General features: G+C 41.2%; 1 protein-coding gene across 1 annotated transcript; it reads left to right on the forward strand.

Moving 5' to 3' along the window:
* Window positions 1–2,500: 2,500 nt before the first annotated feature.
* Window positions 2,501–6,860, forward strand: LOC308297493 (homeobox protein Hox-D9b-like; the record flags this gene model as incomplete). Its single annotated transcript, XM_080740898.1, has 4 exons — window positions 2,501–2,919; window positions 3,061–3,218; window positions 6,090–6,226; window positions 6,747–6,860. The coding sequence occupies 4 exons, from the start codon at window positions 2,501–2,503 to the stop codon at window positions 6,858–6,860; spliced, it is 828 nt and encodes a 275-aa protein (XP_080597024.1).
* Between the last annotated feature and the right edge of the window lie 15,691 nt (window positions 6,861–22,551).

Raw genomic sequence — 22,551 nt, forward strand, 5'->3', positions numbered from 1 at the left:
AAAAATTGCAGATCTACAAGTCTGTATGTTTGCCATGTTAACCCATTTAAAACAGGAAAGCATCTGTGTCATTTTAGATGTATGGCTATTCACAAAGCATATATAAATGCTTCACTGCCATTTCTGAACGAGTATGAGAACTACTGGTTTTCAGAATGCATTTGTATCGGCCTCAGGTGATAATGTCACATTCTGGCTTTTAATGACATGCCCATGCAGGGACTGAGTTACTAGGGCCCAAGGTGGAGGGGCCTTAATTATTTTATACTATTGAAAAATAGCAGATCTACAAGCTCGCAGCGCGGCACTCTGTGCCGCGCTGCGAGCTTGTAGATCTGCTATTTTTCAATGGTTAACGCACAAAAGTGGGTGAGTGGATCCTTGCAGGGCCCAGAATTTGGTGCGACACCCCTGCCTGCATGCCCATATATGGTTGGCAGCCATGGTTGACAGTGCTCTAATGATAAACTAGAGCCCTCCCCCATGGTGTTGTTGGACTCAGCCAACTAGTGGTGTAAAGAGTACTCAAATGTTTTACTTAAATGTACTTAGTTACTTTCCACAGCCAACACACTCCCTGCAGCTGCTATTGACAGACAGACAGGGCAGACCGACAGACAGACAGACAGACAGACATGGTCCAAGGCTGAAAGCAAACCTTGAACCGCAACAATAAAACACTATTATTGTGAGAACTTCCTGAACATAATGGCTTTATTGGGGCAATACACACACACACATACTGTCTCTCTCTCTCCCTTTTCAATGCGCTTGTGTGTGTGTGTGTGTGTGTGTGTGTGTGTGTGTGTGTGTGTGTGTGTGTGTGTGCGTGCGTGCGTGCGTGCGTGCGTGCGTGCGCGTGCGTGCGTGCGTGCGTGCGTGTGTGCGTGCGTGCGTGTGAGACACAGAGAGAAGGACAGACCATGTATGAGAGGAATGCCACGAGCAATCCATGCAATAAACTAGACAGAGATAAACAAACTGAAGTATCCTATTCAGTCCAGAGTGTTTTGACCATTTACATTTCTAAATATAGTCGTCTTTTATTTAAAGCTAAAACGTTCCACTTTGACGTTCACATTATGTTGTAATATGTTGGTTACTAATATCTATCCTTGTTAGAGCCTATATATGCTTAAAAACGTCAACGAATATCTCTCCTATAATAACAGTGAAACTATGAAACTATTTCTTTTTTACCTCAAATCAAAAGCTAGAATAACAGCGACACCTAGATGCAGGAGCGAGGAACGTCTTCAAAGTTCAGCAGAGGCACCGACACCTACCGACCGACAGACAGACAGACAGACAGACAGACAGACAGACAGACTTCACACACACACACACACACACACACACACACACACACACACACACACACACACACACACACACACACACACACACACACACACACACACACACGTGAACCTAAAGGCTTTGAAAATGGCAAAGTGAAAGTTAAGAGCACAGAGAGATGGTCGCTACGCCTATAATTCGGACTCTCAATGACATTTTACTTGACAATTAATTGTCTTGTCTTGTCTTGTCTTGTCTTGTCTTGTCATGTCATGTCATGTCATGTCATGTCATGTCATACAAATAACTGAAATTAAAGATTTAACTTCTGCCAGGTTAACAGTGGGGATGACAAAAAGGATAAGGGCTACACAAAGAAATGACTGACACCATAATCGAAATAAATAATGCATTATGCACCATATTAAATGTGTTATATGAGGGATTTAAGAAATAGTAGACCTTCAAGCTCACAACAAAAAGGATCCAATCTAGAGTAGGTCTGAGCTAGGCCAAACAGGGCCAAACACTTCATAATGACTGATCACTCACTGACTTTTCATTTAGATCACAGGATATAGTTGTAATATAGATTCTATTGTGTTATATCACTATTATAATCTATTATAGTGTATTATACACTAATATTTTATAGTGTATTATAATCACACTTATAATCCATTATAGTGTATTATAATTTAGCATAGTTGTAATACAAATGTATATTGTAGGCCTATTATAATCACAGTTAAAAGAGTCAATTTGTTTCTTACCGATTCGGGTACTTTTGTGTAATGGAAAATGTAGATGTGGTGTAGTGTGGTGTGGAATGGTGCTAAAGCTGCGGTCGAAAAGGGGCTATAGTGAGCAGAATGGATCATAATGTGACCTAAATAGTGAACACAACAGAACGGATCCATTTGCTTCCTCTGTAGGGTAAATATAGGATCACCATGTGATCCTCCACCGAACCAATGACCGTCCAGACTCAGACATGAGCAAGGAAAAAAAAAAGAAAAAAATACTACGGTTTTTTTTTCTTCTTCTTTTCTTTTTTTTTAAGGCGAGGATGAAAGCTAGAGGCGCCCCGCCTATATGCACAGCTTTACCCTTTTACCCGTAAAATAGTTTATTGTTATTATCATCATCATCATAATCATTGAAATGATCAAATAAAAAAAGAATGTCTTATTATTCCATGATGGGCCACGAGAGCAGCGAGGAGCTGTACGCCGCGGCCGCGTTCCTCCACCAGCAGGCCCCGCCGGGAGGAGGGCTGCAGGCGGCGGCCAGACCGCTGGCGGCGGCCCGGGGACGCGGAGGAGGAGAGGGGGAGGACCAGGGCTTCTCCCCGCACTTCCCCGGGTTCTCCCCCGGCAGACAGAGCGTCCTGAACGGGCTTTCCCCGTGGATCACCACCGCCGCCTCTTCTTCATCCTCCCCCCCGTCTGGGCTTTTCCATCCGCACGACCCCTTAAACCCCCACCACCCCCACCACCACCACCACCACCACCACCACCAGTCCTCCTACTACAGCGGCTCTCACAGCCACACGCACGCCCAGCACCTCGCGCCCTCCGCGGCGCCGGAGGGGAAGTTTGTCCGCTGCTGGGAGGGAGAGTCTCCGGTCTCCTCGCTCCACTCCGGCCCTCCTGCGGGCTCTTCTTCTTACGAGGAGACCACCGAACCACGCACACCACCACCACCACCTCCTCCACCTCCACCACCTCCTCCACCCAGCAGCAACAACAATAGCTCCAGCACCTCCTCCTCCTCCAACGCCGCCGAGGATTCCAGCTTCGTCAGGCCGACAGAGGCGGCTCCCGAGCGGCGTGAGGGCGAGGCGGAGGCCGGCAGGACCGCCGCGGAGGAGCCGAGGGAGGGACGGCCGCACGAGCAGGAGAAACTACTGGACACTAGTAAGATATATAATACTGTATATATACACCTATGTTTATAGGTGTGTGTGTGTGTGTGTGTGTGTGTGTGTGTGTGTGTGTGTGTGTGTGTGTGTGTGTGTGTGTGTGTGTGTGTGTGTGTGTGTGTGTGAGAGAGAGACTTTTACTGCCCTATAAATGTCTTGTAAATAGTTAAATATAAAAGTTTATTGTCCATCAAAATAATTTATGCAATATGAGCGGCATACACAGTGTTCTGCGCCCTGGACCAAATGAAATCATAAAAACTATTTTAAGATAATTTGTTCCTTCGTTATTTATTCAAGTATTTATTTATTCATTTTTCTTTAAAAAAAAGGGGGGGGGGGGATAAAACAGCAAAGCAAAAACAAACTGAAACAAAAAGACAATTGTTCGACAGTTATTCGATCAATTGCTCTGAATGTTGGTATCAAATAATTCAAATCTTGTAATAACAATACCAATCATAGTAACCTGCATTATATAATATTGGACTATATATTGTGAATATTATATTAGCCTATATTAATATTATCAAAACACAAAACATTATTATCATTCATTATCATTTTATTTTATTTTATTTTATTTTATTTATTTTTATATTTATTTTATTTATTTTGTATTTATCCATTTATTTTCCAGTTATGCAGCAGTTTTTAGGAGTGTAATAGTGTGTTAAAGTTATGGTGCGGTGCGGTTTGGACCCAGCAGACACTGCGGTCACAACAAGACAAACTCATTTAACATTTGCGTCAGTTTTGAACCGGGCAGCAACACAAGCTAAAATAACCTTTCTCCTGCTCCACCAGTCTGTGTACATTCTGAGAAGCGAACTGACATAGGCTAAAGGAGGGAAATAAATAGCCTATATATACAGTATATGTCCTTTTCTCTCCAGCAAAATTAACACATAACTCAGAGACTGTTTATTATTTTGACCAAAGTCTAACACCTTCACGGCTCTGCTTTCGCCATTCACAGTAGCCTAGATCAGGGGTTCTCAACCTTTTCAGGCCGCGACCCCCCAAATAACCATATTTTAACTGGGGTCCCCCCACCCTGACGAGCACTAAGAGTTGAGGCATTACATTTTGTATAACACGGTTCTATTGTGAAAATAGCAGATCTACATGCTCATAACCGCGTTGTGAGACTCACAACGCGATCTAGATCTGCTACAATTTCTGCCTCTAATATTTGACAGTTTGGCCAATGTTTAATTTGTCATTTTAGAGGCATTACAAAGTCCTTCAATTGTCACTTTAGAAATGTGCAGACACCCTCTATACACGTAAACTTTATGTTGGTTTGTTTACTGTTGAGTGAGAAAACAATGTTTCACATTAAGTTAATCATCTGGGGACCCCACAAAATAATTTGGGGGCCACCCTGGGGGTCCCGACCCACAGGTTGAGAACCACTGGCCTACATATCTATAATCTAAATTTTTACTTTTTATAGGGCAGGCCTACCGAAGTGAAATATCTCTGCTGAAATGCAAGGCGTTGTGAGCTTGTTAGATCTGTCTGTGTATCATAGTGGATGGTGGATTCGGGTCTGGCTGCATAGGCCTATATGAAGGCCAAATACGTAGCCTCGTATTCTTTGAATGGCTAAAAGTGGTGTGTGGGCTTGCAGATCTATTTTCGGCGCGCGACCCCGTCGTAGCCCATATACGCACTGCAGTGAATAGACTAAGAAGTAATTGATAACAATTTAAATAATCAAAAAAGAAGAAAACAAAAAGCTATCTGTCACTATTTGTCTTAAACTTTGCATCATCATATATTAGTACACACACACGCACGCAGGCACGCGCGCGCGCGCACACACACACACACACACACACACACACACACACACACACACACACACACACACACACACACACACAGTAATTTCTTTGTGGGTATTATTGCAAAACAATTGCTTTGATTTGCAGCTTATAGAGCATGACGATGTTTGAGGAGGATGTTAAATAAAAGGTGTGGAAAGTAACGAAGTGCATTTACTACAGTAGGCTACATACGTCCAATACTTCTTTCTACTAGGCTACTTCACTCAGATCCAACTATTGTATTTTACTCACATTTCTTTCTTTTTTTACTTTGTGGATTTTAATTATTATTGCAAACACAATTTAACCACTTCTTATATAGGCTACATGTTTACGTTCTATTGCAGAATTGATACTTACAATATACATTGCAGAAATGGATTCTACAGGAAAGAATAGCCTGGATCAACAGAGAAAAGTTTGGTAAACGCTCTAATCGGGTTTTTACATGCAGCTGTTGCGTATGGATGGATGGATGGATGGATGGATGGACGGACGGACGGACGGACGGACGGACTGCAGAAATGGATTCGGCAGGAAAGAATGCATAATTAACTGAGAAAAGTTTGGGTTTTTACGGCTTTTTGCCTGTCGTGTAATGTAACTAAGTACACTTTGGGTAATTTGTACTTAAGTATTTCCAATTTCCAATAATTTTACTTCTACTCCACTACATCTCGGATCCAAATAGTGTACTTTTACTCCACTACATTTATTTGAAAACTTTAGTTACTTTGTAGACATAAATTATAATATTAAACATACATGAACCACTTTAGCCCTATTTCATACCTTGGCCTTCGCCATGCAAGTGATGCAACGCGTTGTGAGCTTGTAGATCTGCCATTTTCAAACAGTTTGTCATTTTACTTTTGGTACTTTAAGTACATTTTGGTGCCAATACTTTCATACTTTTACTCAGGTACATTTTGAATTCTGGACATGTAACGGGGTGTACATCTACAGTGCAGTATTGATACTTTAACTCAAGTAAGACATATAGTACTTTTTCCACCTTATGCCCATTGCAGGCAGCAACCCGGCGGCCAACTGGATCTACGCCCGCTCCACGCGGAAGAAGCGCTGCCCGTACAGCAAGCACCAGACCCTGGAGCTGGAGAAGGAGTTCCTGTACAACATGTACCTGACCCGGGACCGGCGGTTGGAGGTCTATTCATTATTTATAAATTAAAATTTTAAAGGAGCTATAGTCAACTTTTTCTTGAAAAACAGACGCAAAAACAAAAATAATGTCGAAAATATATTTTTTAAAGATTAAGCTTCATATGTGTTTGTATTAAAAAATGACCACAAAAAGCGTAAAATAATGATAAAAAAATCATTTTGGCCATTGTCAGGCTGACTTTGTTTATATCCCTCTTCTATTCTGTTATATGGATTGATAAGGGATGTAAACATAGTCAGCCTGTTGGCCAAAATGATTATTTTATCATTATTTTACGCTTTTTGTGGTAATTTTTGAATAGAAACACATACATGAAGCTTAAACTTTTTTTTAAAAATATTTCCGAAACATTATTTTTATTTTAGGGTCCGTTTTTCAAGAGAAAGTTGACTATAGCTCCTTTAATAGTTAAGTTAATTTAATTAATTAATTAATTATGAATTCATATTATAATTATAATAATAATAATAATAATATATTTATTTTATTTTTTGGGCTGGAGGTGGCCGCCGGCCTGCGCCTCACGGAGCGTCAGGTGAAGATCTGGTTCCAGAACAGACGCATGAAGATGAAGAAGCTCATGGGCCGCGACAGGAGGACCATCATGCACGACTGACTCACATCGGAACCAGAACCGATCACGCAAGACCGATTCATATAGTCACCGTTGGGCAAGAAACCTCGTATCTCCCAAGTTTCGGATTTGTAAATGTTTTCGTGAAATAAAGCCCTCCCTCCCTGCTTCATCATGCAAACTGCCGCCAAGACCAGTGAAAATAGCCGAAATATTTTCACTAGTTTAAATCGTTTTTAAAATGACGAACGGTTTGACATACAAGGTTTCCACCCGGCCGACAACAACGATGTTATGGGCCACAGGGCCAGTGTTTTCCAACCAGTGGTCCGGGGACGGGGACCACCAGTGGTCCATGAGGGGGTTCTAGGTGGTCCCCAGCTACATGACGGAGAGTTGGTAACCAAATGGACCCTAGATATTTAACTCTCGAGAGTGTACCAAATGGACCCGTTTGCTCTCAAGAATGAAATTATTGTTAAAAGAAAAAGAAAAAGAAAAAAAATCTGCATTAGCCTTTTACATTTACAAGAAGTCTACACAATTAGAGAATGTTTTTGGCAAAGGTTTTGATCAACAATTGCCTGTTATGTCACATATGGCACCACATGGCTTCATGGAATTGTGGACTAGGCCTATCCAATCCAACGATAACCAAATAGTCCTAATATGATCATCATTTTGAACATGCAGAGGCTATCTGCACGTCAGAATTAAACGTATAGGCTATAGGCCTATGTGTGTTGAAATTGCGAAATTGATTGGATTTTGTATTTGATCCATTGTTGATGTTGAACTTGGATCGTACAGCATGACATGTCGTTGTGACATGAACGAGAGAGAGAGAGACTATACGGGCTATAGCGAAAATATCTGATTTACAATATCCTCTGTGTGACTTGTTTCAAATCCAGATCTGGACCATTTGTACATGCCCAAAATATGGAGGACAAGTTGAAACTTGAAAGTGAAGCTGTATCTACAGGACAGAGGCGTCAATTGGGTATGGCAAGCTATGGCAGCTGCCATACCTTGGCTACAGAGGGAAATAATAAAATGTACTTTTCCTCGTGCCTGTTGCTATAAGGGTATGGCAACATGACTGGTGTCTTGCAAGACACCAGTCATGTTGCCATACCTTAGCTTTTTCTGAACTGACGCCACTGCTACAGGCTACTCCCGCCTTGTGACGTGGCTGATGCTGTGTGAGCTGACAATGGACGGTTTGATATTTATTATTTTAGATGGATGTTTTATACCATGATTAGCCTATGCCTAGCTGAAGCTATAGGGCATAGCAGTGGCGGCCATTGTGTGGTGCCACAGATAGAAAACCCATTCATCTATTCCCATAGAGATTTCCGAAATATTTATAGGCCTATTATAGGCCTATAAATATTTCGGAGGCTTTAAAATAATGTATAGGCCGCCTATACATTATTTTAAAGCCTCGGACATAATATTTTTGGACACAGAATCAAATGATTCGTGGTCAAGATACAACAGGAGCCCATGGATGGCTTGGTTTCAGGCTTAAACATGTATAAATATTTATCTGCAGGGAATCTCTTGTGTGGAAAAAAACGAATGGGTTTTCTATCTTTGTGGCACCACAAAATGGCCGCCACTGCGCTGTCCGTGATGCTCCGAAAAGATCATGCATGTCGGCCTCGGTTGATGCAACGAAACTGGACTCTGTGAAGATTTCAAGGATGAAACCTATAGGCTACTGAGTACTGATGAGGACAGGCAGGCAATACTTCAACAAGATCTCCAGTGTTTTGTATCTGATTTTGCACGGGACGTTCCAATAGCTTTGTTGTTTGTTATTTGTATTATTGCTGTAAGTATTGCTGTTTGTTGCGGATTGTTTGTTTGTTGTTGTGGGTTGTTGTCAGGGTGTCTTTGTTCACAGCAACACACCCATTGGCTGTTAAGCCTCCCTGTTCAAACCTTATTTTTTATTTTGAACTCTGGTTCAAACCGGCGACAAGTTCTGTTTTGATTCTGGAACCCAAAACCATGCACTGTTGTTATTTAACTTACTTAATTAAAATGAACTGTGAACTTAATTAAATCAAATCAACCATCAGTTAATTTGAAACATTTTTCCCCACCTTGACCAGGCTGTCGCTGAAATAGACGCAACTATACTGCATTCTCTCCCAGAGGGAAAACCCGGCTATGTTAGCCTAAAATATAGACATCCTTGAGTGTTGAATGACAACTCTGAGAGTGTACGAATGGAACCAAATGGACCCGGAGGAGCCACGTGTCTATTTTCAAATAGCCTGAACTCTAAAGGAGCTCAATTGGTTTTGTATAATTGTTGTGGAGTTAAATCTACAATTAAAATGTATAAATTAACGTTGGGTCGTTCTACATCCTTCTCAGTGGGCGCATTTCCACACTCAAGATTTTTAAAGTGTGTTTAACAAGTTTTTTTTTATTGTATTCTTATTTTTATTTTATTTTATGGAATTAAACTTAAAATGCAACATGTCTAGCTTGTTCCTCTTCTATTGATTGTGCCCATTTAAAGCTGGCCAAATCCTCCATGTTAATTTAACATTATACGGGCTCGTTTGGTTTGGTAGTTACATTTGTCCAAAACCAATTAACACTGAGGATGTTGCTGTGTAAAAGAAAAAGCGAATTATTTAATTATATATAGGTCTATATATATTAGACACTCTGTGTGTGTGTGTGTGTGTGTGTGTGTGTGTGTGTGTGTGTGTGTGTGTGTGTGTGTGTGTGTGTGTGTGAGTGCGTGCATGCCTGCGTGCGTGCGTGCGCGCCCTACTGCAGGGTCATAAACCAAATGCATGCATTTGGTGAATAAACGTGACTTTCCTCCTATTCAAGTCACCCACTCGCAGTCTCCCTCTCCCTCTCTCTCTCTCACTCACTCACACACACACACACACGCACACACGCACACACGCACCATAAAATCATTCAGTCCAGATAAGTCATATAGCGTTATTATGGTTTTATTGCATGGCACTTCCTGTGTGAAAGCGCGTGGAGTGCATGTGGTTTTAAAAAGTGTAAGGTCATTGAACAACACCGGTCTATCTTAGGCCTAACCGCTGGCGTGCTGAGGCAGAGCATACATCGTTAGGCTCAGGGGCGTCACAAGGGGTAGGAAAGTGGGACTGAGTTACCAGGGCCCAAGGTGGAGGGGCCCTAGTAACTTTAGCTATTGGAAAATAGCAGATATACAAGCTCACAGCGCGGCACCGAGTGCTATTTTTGAAAAAGTCGTGAAAATGTGTGCAAATCTTTGAATATATGTATTTTTTAAGTGAACATTTGTAACTCAAATTTTGCTTCTGGGGGGGTCCCTGGAACTAAATATTTTGAGATGGGGGGTCCTTCACGTGAAAAGGTTTGAGCATCACTGACATGAAAACATAGGTTTCTTGGCACACATTTTCACGATTTTTCAAAAATAGCAGATCTACAAGCTCGCAGCGCGGCACTCGGTGCCGCGCTGTGAGCTTGTATATCTGCTATTTTTCAATAGTTAACATTCATGGGGGGCCCGCAGTGAATCCTTGTACCCAGGGCCCAGAATTTGGTGTGACGCCCCTGGTTAGGCTACTTGAGTCAAAGTACAAATACTCCTGGCATGGTCAACCATTACAAGTGCAAATCTGTACTGGGGCACTTGTTTTTTAAAATAGGTATTCAAAAGTATGTGATTCTAATACAAATAAAGAGTATAAACAAGGTATTCAAAGTACACATTACGAAGTACATTTTCTTTTTAATACCAATGCTCTGCTGTGTTGACAGTGTTGATAAATGAATGACTTTCCAGAAAATGTTCAAACAATAAAATAATAATAGTGAAAACATTTGCCTAAATATATAGCTAAATACACAAATAAATACAACAATACACATGTAAAAAAAAGTATTTGTAGCCTATAGGCACAATTTCATACTCTGCTAATGACTAAAAGTAAATGGGCAGGCCTATATTTGTTTTAATTTGTCGATTATTTGCGAACCGCAAAATAAAGTATTTAATCAATCTACTGTGGTTCTCAACCTGTGGGTCGGGACCCCCAGGGGGTCCCCAAATTATTTTGGGGGGTCCCCAGATGATTAACTTATAATGTGCAACATTGTTTTCTCACTCAACAGTAAACAAACCAACATAAAGTGTATAGAGGGTATCTGCACATTTCTAAAGTGACAATTTAAGGACTTTTTAATACCTCTAAAATGACAAATTAAACATTGACCAAATTGTCAAATATTAGAGGCAGAAGATCATGAGCATGTAGATCTGCTATTTTCACAATAGAACCGTGTTATACAAAATGTAATGCCTCAACTCTTAGTGCTCGTCAGGGTGAGGGGTCCCCATGTCAAATATGATTATTTTGGGGGTCCGTGGCCTAAAAAGGTTGAGAACACAATCTCTGCAATTTGATGTGGTCATCATAGCTTAACTTGTTCAAGTTGCATGGGGGTGTGGTCTAAATACACTGGTTCTCAACCTGTGGTTCGGGGACCACCAGAGGTCCAAAGGGACCCTTATAGGGAGCGGAGAAGGGGGAGACGTGAGAATTTTGGTCTTCAACCAGCCAAAATTCTCACATGTCTCCCCCCTTCTCCGCTCCCTCTGATACGGCTCCTCCATACCTCCAAAACCTGATCAACCCCTACAACCCCACCCGTTCACTCAGATCAGCCAACACAGGGATGCTAACAGAACCTTCGCTAAAAAACGCCAGGACAAAAATCCCGCCCGTTGTCCCACCCCTCTTCACACCCATTGGTTGCTATGTCTTGGTGGGACACACGGTTGGACACTCCACCCACTACCATTTTAATTCAGTTGCTTCATATTATTCTGTGTTCAATTCTAATCTCAAACTTGGTTTCAGTAAAATGGAGCTGCTCAGTGGCAGTATAGTGACTCAGCATGTTTTTAATTGTTTCTATTTCTCCAAAAATTATGTTTTAGCAAATTCAACATAAAAAAGGCAGAACCAGGGCGGGACAAGGTAGATAGAGCCTGCTGGTTGGTCAGTCAGGGACCAACCAGAAGGCTAACAAAGGGTGAATTTGCCCTCCTGGCCCCCAAACTGTGGATAAACTCCCTTTCGCACTTAGAACTATACAGACTCACTCCCTAGCTTCCATTAGAACTACAGACTCACTCCCTCGCCGTGGACTGAAGACTCACCTACTGAAGACTCACCTACTCATCTATCCTAGCCCAACCCTCCCCTCCCCTGCCCCTTCTTTGTATATACTGTTTGTTTTAGACTTACTGTCTTTTTTTTTGTTTTTCTTTACATATCTACTGCATAGTACGGTGTTCTATTTGTCTGTCATTCAATGTTATATGAGATACTTCAATGGTTTCCAGTGGAAATAAGCTTAGTCTTTTCATGGATCTCCTTTTAGTAGACCTTGTACCAGTGAACTGTACCGTCATGAAACTGTACCTTTTCCTATGCAAACTTCTAATAAAGTCTTCAATCAATCAAACCTCTTCAGACTCCACCTAAACCCATATCACTACTGTAACACTCATTGACCGATACATGAAGCTAGTTAGCATTTTTTAGGAAGAAACGTTTTTTACTGATTAGGAGCATGGTCTACCTATGTTATTGTTTCTCTAGATTGATATTCCTATGGATTTTTTATATTGTTGTTGATGTACTGACTTATTATCTTGCTTATTGTCTCCACCAGCCGAGGCATGGGGAGACTATGTTTCCCCTCCGTCCGTCCGTCCGTCCGTCCGTCCGTCCGTCCGTCCGTCCGTGTGTGTGTGCGTGCGTGCGTGCGTGTGCGCGTCCGTCCACGTCAGTTTGTTACCAGCTAATCTCCGGCACCGTTGGCTTGGTCTCGGCCAAACTGTGCACACACACTCCCTGGATGCACCCCATTTTTCACATGGGCCTTTTATAGTGCCACCATGAGGCCAATTTTTGTCAAACTCATATTTTGACAGTACAGATTTTGTCCAAAAATCAAGCAAATCGGTAGACAGTATCTATACTGTCATGTGATCGACACAGATCTGTCCGATTTTCTATATTCCATCCTGAAACGCAGCGTGGAATTATCGTGAAATTGTGCATGCACATTCCCACTAGGCCGAGGAAGAAATGCCACATCAAAATTTTGAAATCAGCCTCATGGTGGCACAATAACATGCCGATTTACCTATAACTCCACTGATCAGTGTCAAACTTTGTACATGCATTCCCTAGAGGCCAAGGAAAAAACCTTTTCCCTGCATTTTTCACCTCAGCCTTTTATTGCGCCACCAGGAGGCAGACTTATATAAAACACATTTTTGGATATGACTCCTTCAGATTTTATCCAAAAACCACACAAATCAGTACACAGTATCTCTACAGTCATGTGACCAAGACGGATCTGTCCGATATGTCATATTCCATCCTGATTGTCTAAGATTGGCCTCCAAAGCTTGCGCTTACCGTGAAACTTTGCACTCACATTCCCACTAGGTCAAGGAACAAATGCCACCCTTTCACATTGGCCTGTATAGCGCCACCATCAGGTTGACTTTTGCTAAACAATTTTTTTGAACAAAATCATGCATGCAGAGTCCGTGAAGAAGACTTGGCATCATTTTCACATTGGCCTGTTATAACACCTGTTATACATTGTTATAACACCACCAGAAGGCCAGAATAACCTTCCTGACCTGGTGGAGATCTGTGCTCGGAAGAGCACTGCTTCTAGTTATAGTGATGTATTACGTGCTTATTGTAAATCGCTTTGGATTAAAAGCGTCTGCTAAATGCCTAATCTGTAACTGTAAACTGTACGTGTCACTCTGAGAGTGTAGAAATGGAACCAAATGCACCTTTACTACAGGTCTGTAGTGTTTATTTTGGTGTCAGCAAGCAGCACAACAGGCTAAATAAATGTAATAAGACTTATGTCCGCCAGAGGGCAGCATTGGGCTTCCAGGAGCACTGCTGAGATCCACGATGGAAGCTAGCAGCTCCAATTCATAATTTGGAGCTGTGTGTGTGTGTGTGTGTGTGTGTGTGTGTGTGTGTGTGTGTGTGTGTGTGTGTGTGTGTGTGTGTGTGTGTGTGTGTGTGTGTGTGTGTGTGAGAGAGAGAGAGAGAGAGTGAGTGTGAGTGTGAGTGTGAGTGAATTGAAGAGTGAATTCACTGGATGCATGCGTCTATTAAATGTGAATTTTGTGCACAAAACCTTACAGTAAAGGTTTTACGTCATAAATACATTAAAGAAAAATGATTGGGGCAGGTGGCAAATCACTGGCCCTCTCCTCCAGGCATGCCTGTGTGTTTTGGGGGGATTGCAGCCAACAGACTGGTTGTCTGTGCGGTGTGCATGCGTCCGTGCATGTCCACACCTGGCCTCATATGCAGAGAGCGCGAGAACCCACTGCCGTTCGTACAACAGTGAAAAAGCTGCCCCTGACCGGCCCGGCCCCCCACACTCGCCCAGAGCAACACCACAGAGGAATGCACGAGCGAACCCACGCAAACCCACAAGCCTGCCATGTTGACCTGTCTATCCTCCAGGGACATACAGAGAATGTTAGAGAGGCAGGAGCTGACATTTCTAAAAGGGCCTTTTTGTGAAAATACCAAAAATAGCCGACCTCCAAGCTCACAACGTGTTGACGCGTTGTGAGCTTGAAGGTCGTAAGCTACACGTAGCTTAGTAAGCTACACGTAGCTTAGTAAGCTACACGTAGCTTAGTACGCTTGGTAGCTTGGTAAGCTTAGTAAGCTACAAGATACAAGTAGCTTGGTAGGCTACAAGTAGCTTAACAAGTTACAAGTAGCTTAGTAAGCTGCACGCTACAAGTAGCGTAGTAAGCTACAAGTAGCTTAGTAAGCTACAACTAGCTTGGTACGCTACAAGCTACAAGTGCTACTTGTAGCACGTTCTCACAAGTGCTACTTGTAGCCTAGCTACACGCTCCAAGCTACAAGTAGCTTAGCTACAAGCTACAATTTAGCTTTGTAAGCTAAGTTCGTAGCTTGTTGCTTCCTTTCAAAACATGTTTTGGTAATTTTATCGTCTATCAGCTACAGTTTGAGTTGCTTTATCAGTGAAAAGACACCCGTCCTTTTTTTCTGGTGACACCTGATGCCCTCCTGAGCAGCCTGTGTAACTTTTTGCATTGGCCGTGTCGGAGTGAGAACGTGTTGGATAAAATAACTCAAGAATTGTCCCGGGTGCTCCCCAAAAGCCTGATTAGATGATAAAATTCCCAATAAAAAAAAGGAAATATGCCTTTAAGAGTGTCTAATAAATGCTTAAATTGTAAATTATAAATTGTAGCTTTACAAGCTACAGGTGGCTTAGCTACAAGTAGCGTTGTATGATATAAGTAGCTTAGCTACAAACAGCCTTAGTTTAATAAGTTACAAGTAGTGTTGTACGCTACAAGTTGCTCAGCCGAGTTACAACTAGTTCCGTACTACAATTGGCTTAGCTAAGTAACGTGGCCGTAGCTTGCTACATTTCTCTGGGGATCTCCATTGATCAGCTACTTGGGTCATTCCTATAGTAGCCTATTTGGTGCCATTTCTGTCCCCATGACATATCCTGTGTAAAATAAGCAAAAATACTAATTCCAAACGGCTTATCTTAGACTGTTAAAGGTTCTCCACCATAGGAAAAAAAAAAGATATGTACTAATGGTGAATTATATATTTATATACATATGGGGGTGCATGGCCATAGCTGAGTGGTTAGTGAGCCTGCCTTGGGCGCCAGACCCTCTGATTGTCCCAGGTATGATTCCTAACCAGGTCAGCAGTGAGTTGATGTGTGTCCCTGAGCAAGAAGACCCCCGAGCGCCGTAGAATCCAATGGCTGCTCTCTGCTCCTATAGCTGTTATAGCAGAGGACAAATGTCAAGTATGTGCAAATCTACTGCGACAAAACACGCCAAGGCGTGGGGTCGCATATTGTATAAAATAATCACTTTGGTTTTGCGTAGAATAAGCTAAAATGCTGCATGTCCCCAAGTTTATTCAGCTTCCGTTACAAATTATTCAGTATCAATTCTGATGTTTCTCACCAAATGCTATTAATTGTGATTAATGTAGCCTATTTTTAATGCTTCAAATCAAAGTGAGTCCCTCAGTTGACTGTCCCCCCTGTTACACTGATGGACATGGTAATCCACCTGTTACCATGTCCCCTGACTATTCCTCTGGCCACATGACTTCAGAAAGTAGCATATAAGTATAAGTATCACTGTTTATTATTACAAATAATGTATTCATGAAAAGGATCTTTGCATTCTTTGTTCAATTTTTTTTTGCTGTTTTTCTTTACTTTTTGGTTTGATGTCTGCCCTGTTATGTCCCATCCACCCTGTTATTAGTCCACCCGGTTACAGTGCTAAAGACAACAGGGTCGACAATAGGGGTGTTTTTAATCAGATTTTAATGAAATCGATAAATACTGCAGGTATTTTTCTGACAGCTGAACATCAGAAAAAGAAAAAGAAAATCCTGTAAAGAAATATTTTTTGTTTAGGTGTGTGTGTGTGTGTGTGCGTGCGTGCGTGCGTGCGTGCGTGCGTGCGTGCGTGCGTGCGTGCGTGCGTGCGTGCGTGTGTGTGTGTGTGTATGTATGTGTGTGTGTGATTCTCAACCCCAAGGTGTCAGATACCTGACGCCCTGTCAAGTACAGAAAGAGAGAGAGAGAGGCAGACAGACAGACAGACAGACAGACAGACAGACAGACAGACAGACAGACAGACAGACAGACAGACAGACAGACAGACAGACAGACAGAGACAGACATATTGGGTTGGGTTGCAAAAATAAATTACAACATTTCGGTTTCATATCACATCAGATAATAATATTGAATAGTTTGTGGAGATGGAACCAAATATTGCATGTTTTATAATAATATGCGGAGGAGAAATAGACAGAATGCGGATTTATGTTGGCACAAATTCTATTGTCTTTGTCTTTCTCTCTCTCTCTCTCCTTTTTCTCTCTCTTACACACACACACAAACACACACACACACACACACACACACACACACACACACACACACACACACACACACACACACACACACACACACACACACACACACACACACACACACACCGTGTTTTTCCTTTCTTTTACGAGCCAGTCCGTCTCGTCATTGGCCGCTAACGGTCATGTGTGCGCGCGTAACGGTTGGCCCAGCCTGGCGCGCGCTGCGCGCGAGGAGAGACGCATCTTAGCCATGCAGCAGAACGCATGCACGGTACGACCACTCCTCTCTGATCAACCATTAGTCTCCAGATCGGTGCTTCTCAGTCACTGTCATGTGTTGGACCCTCGTATTGATGACCGTATTGGCCGCGGACCAGCATCTGAAGATATAAGGTTTGTGTTCAAATTCGTACAAATTATTTAAAACATTTCAGATTTCACAATGTTCTTGATGTGTCATTTCTTAAAAAAACAAGAAATGAAAAGTCGATATATAAGCTCAGTGTGTGGACCCATTGTGGGCATGTAGAGCTTGTTGATCTGCTATTTTCGCATAAGCTACTGTAATACAACAAGGATTTTTTTTAAATGTTATATAAATCTCATTTTGCTGGGGGCCCCTTGGAACCCCCTCACGGACCCCTGGGGGGGTCCCCGGACTGCACCTTGAGAACCACTGATTCCTGGATCAGAATCCATACGTCAATGTAAAGCCAGGAATATATATAGCATAATCAATGGATGTTAGCTTCCTTTTGCTGCGACATAGATCTATTTGTCACATAATTTTGCACAAAACCATCTCTCACTGAATTATTCAATCATTCTCTCTCTCTCTCTCTCTCTCTCTCTCTCTCTCTCTCTCTGTCTCTCTCTCTCTCTCTCTCTCTCTCTCTCTCTCTCTGTAGAGGGAACAAAGGATGTACTCAGGTCAATTTTTACTAATATAGGGTTTGATTGGTTTATAGAGACATAGTATTGTATTTTCTAGTGATGTTGATGTAGGCCTATAGTCATTCATGATTGTAGTTTTGGTAATATAGACTCATCACGTCTATTTGATTGGTGAATGAACGAACGAACGAACGAACGAACGAACGAACGAACGAAAGAAAGAAAGAAAGAAAGAAAGAAAGAAAGAAAGAAAGAAGAGGATGGCTGGATGGCTGGATGGATGGATGGGTGCAATAATCATATTACTTGATGAATAGATGATTATATGACAGGATGTCATGCAGCGGCGTCAGTTCAGCAAAAGCTAAGGTATGGCAACATGACTGGTGTTAAGACACCAGTCATGTTGCCATACCTTAGCAACAGGCACGATTACAGTACATTTTATTATTTCCCCCTGTAGCCAAGGTATGGAAGCTGCCATAGCTTGCCATACCCAATTGACGCCTCTGGATGTCATGCATATTATTAGGCAAGGGTTCGGCGCAAACTGGTGCATTCTGGTTGTGATATTAACATTTTTATGTAACCTCTATCACATGTTGAATGAATTCAAAGCAAAGGAGATGTATAGGCAATTTGGCCTGAGAAAACATGTTGTGTAACCTAAGTGTAAAAACAAAAACACAAAGGTGTGTGTGTGTGTGTGCGTGTGTGTGTGTGTGTGTGTGTGTGTGTGCGTGTGTGTGTGTGTGTGTGTGTGTGTGTGTGTGTGTGTGTGTGTGTGTGTGTGTGTGTGTGTGTGTACATATATTAATTTATATAACTCAGATGAAATTATACATTTAATGCAAGAGCATATAAGCCAGTATTTCGATAGAGAAGGTTGTAACGGATATATATATATATATATATATATATATATATATATATATATATATATATATATATATATATATATATATATATAACAACAACAACATAATAAGGTCCAAAACTGTGGACTATTAAAACTATTAATTTAAAAATGACATGCGACACTCTTGCACGATGAAGTATGACATTAATTTATGAAAGAAATAGCCTTAATTAAATGAAATTAAAACAAAGCGAAACATGCAGATCCAAGGTTTCCCCCCAATGAAATAGACTTTCATTTACATCTACAGTGAATAAAATGGCAGCTATATGTAATCAGTGGTGTAAAGTAACTTAAGTACATTTACTTAAGTACTGTACAAGTAGGTTATTTCCAATGTCCAATACTTTTACTTTTACTCCACTCCACTACATCTCGGATCCAAATATAGTACTTTTACTACATTTAGGCCTATTTGAACACTTTAGTTACCTTGCAGGTATAAATTATAATATTATAAAACATACAATAACCACTTTAGCCATATTTATACCTAGGCTATTTGAAAATATAGCAGATCTACAAGCTCACAGCGTGTTCGCATCGAGACGCACTGTGAGCTTTTAGATCTGCTGTTTTCAAACATTGTGTTATTTTGGTACTTAAAGTACATTTCGGTGCCAACACTTTCATACTTTTACTCAAGTCCATCTTGAATTCTGGACTTTAACTTGTAACGGAGTGTTTCTATGTTGCAGTATTAATACTTTTACTCAAGTAAAGAATGTGAGTACTTTTCCCACCATGTATGCATCTTAACATCTCTAAATTATTCTCAATCTCAACTGCTGTCCACCTCCTATAACGAAAATTGTCGGTGGCAGATCTACAAGCTCATAAAATGCCTCACATCTCTAGGCCTTATGAGCTTGTAGATCTGCTATTTTCGCAAGGCAGGGCTTACCATTCACTGCCCGTTTTCGTTATTGGTTTTCTCAAAGCTGCTCTTTTTTTACGAGGCCTTTTCATCCACAATCCTTGCTTTTCATTGGATGGACAGATGGACGGAAAGAAGAGAGAATCTTTTCTTTCTTTCTCTTGCTTTTTTTATGTTTTCGTTCCCACTGGGATATTTTACGAGCTGCGAGGCACACAAAGACACAAAGACTCGATTTCTACTCTTCTATTTCTCTCTCTCTCTCTCTCTCTCTCTCTCTCTCTCTCTCGCTCTCTCTCTCTCTCTCTCGGGGCGAGAGACCCAGAAACAAAGACAGTATTTCACCAGGCAGTCTCGCTGCCTCCCTGTTGGCACGCCGAGTATTTACAACCTACTGCAATGCGGCAGAGAGAGAGAGAGAGAGAGAGAGAGAGAGAGAGAGAGAGAGAGAGAGAGAGAGAGAGAGAGAGAGAGAGAGAGAGAGAGAGACAGAGACAGACAGACAGACAGACAGACAGACAGACAGACAGACAGACAGACAGACAGAAAAACCCTATTGTTTCAAAAGCTTTTTGCCTATTAGGCCTAGATTATTTTGTATTATGTAAATTACCCTTTTGGTGGTTTTCTTTTTTTTTACACAATTTATAAATTTATTTTAACATTCGTTTTCATTTTGACACTATATATAGGCAATGAGTAATGACAGACAGACAGACAGACAGAGAGAGAGAGAGAGAGAGAGAGAGAGAGAGAGAGAGAGAGAGAGAGAGAGAGAGAGAGAGGGAGAGAGAGAGAGAGAGAGAGAGAGAAAGAGACAATGATTGAATAATTCAGTGAGAGATGGTTTTGTGCAAAATTATGTGACAAATAGATCTATGTCACAGCAAAAGGAAGCTAATATCCATTGATTATGCTACATTCCTGGCTTTACATTGACTTATGGATGAATGAATTCCATTAGAATGGAATGGAATTGGAATTGAAATTGAAATTTGAATTGTTGATTTTAAAGGGATATTCCACTTTCAACAGGGCTTATGGGCTTCTCTCCACATACACATCCATTGTAACTTCAAACTTAATTTTAACCATGATAGATTCATTAAAAACACCCATTATTGTTTCTGGTAACTCATATTACCCTCCTAATACGTGAGCAGGCCGTGTTTTTTCCATAACTTCTTTCATTTATTTTTAATAATTATTTGGGAAAATGGAAAAAGTTAAATACAAAAAATAATTATTAAAAATAAATGATAACAGTTATTGAAAAAACACAGCCTGCTCACGTATTAGGATGGTAATATGAGTCACCAGAAAAAAATAATGGGTGTTTTTAATGAATCTATCATGGTTAAAATTAAGTTTGAAGTTACAATGGGTGTGTGTGGGAGAGGCCCTGGGCCTGGAGGACCTGATAACATTTACATCAAATTGAATCAAGCAAATTAAAAACTGTCCAGGGTGTTCATAAAAGCCTGATTAGACAATAAAATGACCAAAGGTTTTTTGAAAGTGGAATATCCCTTTAAGTGCTGTTGGGTTGCCCATGTCTTGCCTTATGCTGATCATACCTCATACCTCAATAATGATACGATAACGAAATATTGTGCAGCACTAGTGTGTGATCAATAACTAATATCCAACCACTCTTCTAGAGATCCAGAAGATGTCACAATGACGTCATCAGATGGTGCTGAGGGGAGAGAATGACGTCATCACCTCCAGGTTTGTTCATCATAACATCAATACATTTTCAGCAATATTTTACACCATTAATGTGCAATTCTCTATTGTAGCGCCTATACTGTGTGAATTACTTCAACTATAGATGTCTGTCATATATATATATATATATATATATATAGTATAATATTGGGTGATGTCACGTAATTTGGGCCACCTTTTGGTAACTGGCCTAGGAAACTAAGAAAAAGCAATGCATGACAATGGATTGTGTGTTTTATGATTAATAAGGACTGTTTTCAACATCTGTGAGTTACATTTATATAATACGGTTATGCGGTTATACGGTTATAATATGGTTTTGCCCCTACAGCTTTTGAAACATCAGCTGTCACACATTCTTTTTAGATTTAGTAGCTTCATGTAAAATGAGCCACCTGATCAGCTAAGATGAGGTGTTGGGCCAATTCACCCTTTGTCAAGTCCCGCCCATTGTCCTGCCCCTCTCCACACCCATTGGTTGCTTTGACTTGGAGGGACATTCAGTGGGACATTCCATCCACTGCCATGTTAATACAGTTGCTTCATATTGTTATTCTGTGTGCTCAATTCTAATTTCAAACTTTGTTTCAGTCAATTGGAGCTGCTCAGTGGCAGCATAGTGAATCAGCATGTTTTTAAATGTTTTTATTTCTCCAAAAATTATATTTTAGCTAATTCAACATAAAAAGGCGGAACCAGGGCGGGACAAGGCAGATAGAGCCTGCTGGTTGGTCAGTCAGGGACCAACCAGGAGGCTAACAAAGGGTGAAAGCTCCTTGCTCTTCAAAGTTGAACAGCCAATGGATGCACGTGATTCTTGCCACAGTTGTACTTGACATGAAACGGTTTATTTGATTGGTCTATGGTTGTTATGGTGGGTGGTGCAATGCCTCGCATCTGATATGATGCAACCAGTCAAATGATGACTGATCAGGGTAAATGCCAGGTGAAAACAATCTCAGTTGTCAATGATAATGAGAAATCAATAAAAAACAAACAAATGCACATCTATTAAAACAAATGTATAATACATGATATCGTCGCTGACGGGTGGAAACCTTGTATCTCCGAAACTGTTCATTTTGTATTTATCATTTTAAAAACGATTTAAACTAGTGAAAACAGCCGATCTACAAGCACACAACGCCTCGCGGTGTGAGGCGTTGTGTGCTTGTAGATCTGCTGTTTTCACTACTTTTGTGCGACGGCCTTGTATGATGAAGCAGGGCTTTACTTTGCAAAAGAACTTACAAATTTGAAACTTGGAGATACGAGGTTTCCACCCGACAATGACGATATGATGGC

Source organism: Nannobrachium achirus, assembly GCF_963921795.1.
Source record: "Nannobrachium achirus genome assembly, chromosome: 13".
NCBI lineage: Eukaryota > Metazoa > Chordata > Actinopteri > Myctophiformes > Myctophidae > Nannobrachium > Nannobrachium achirus.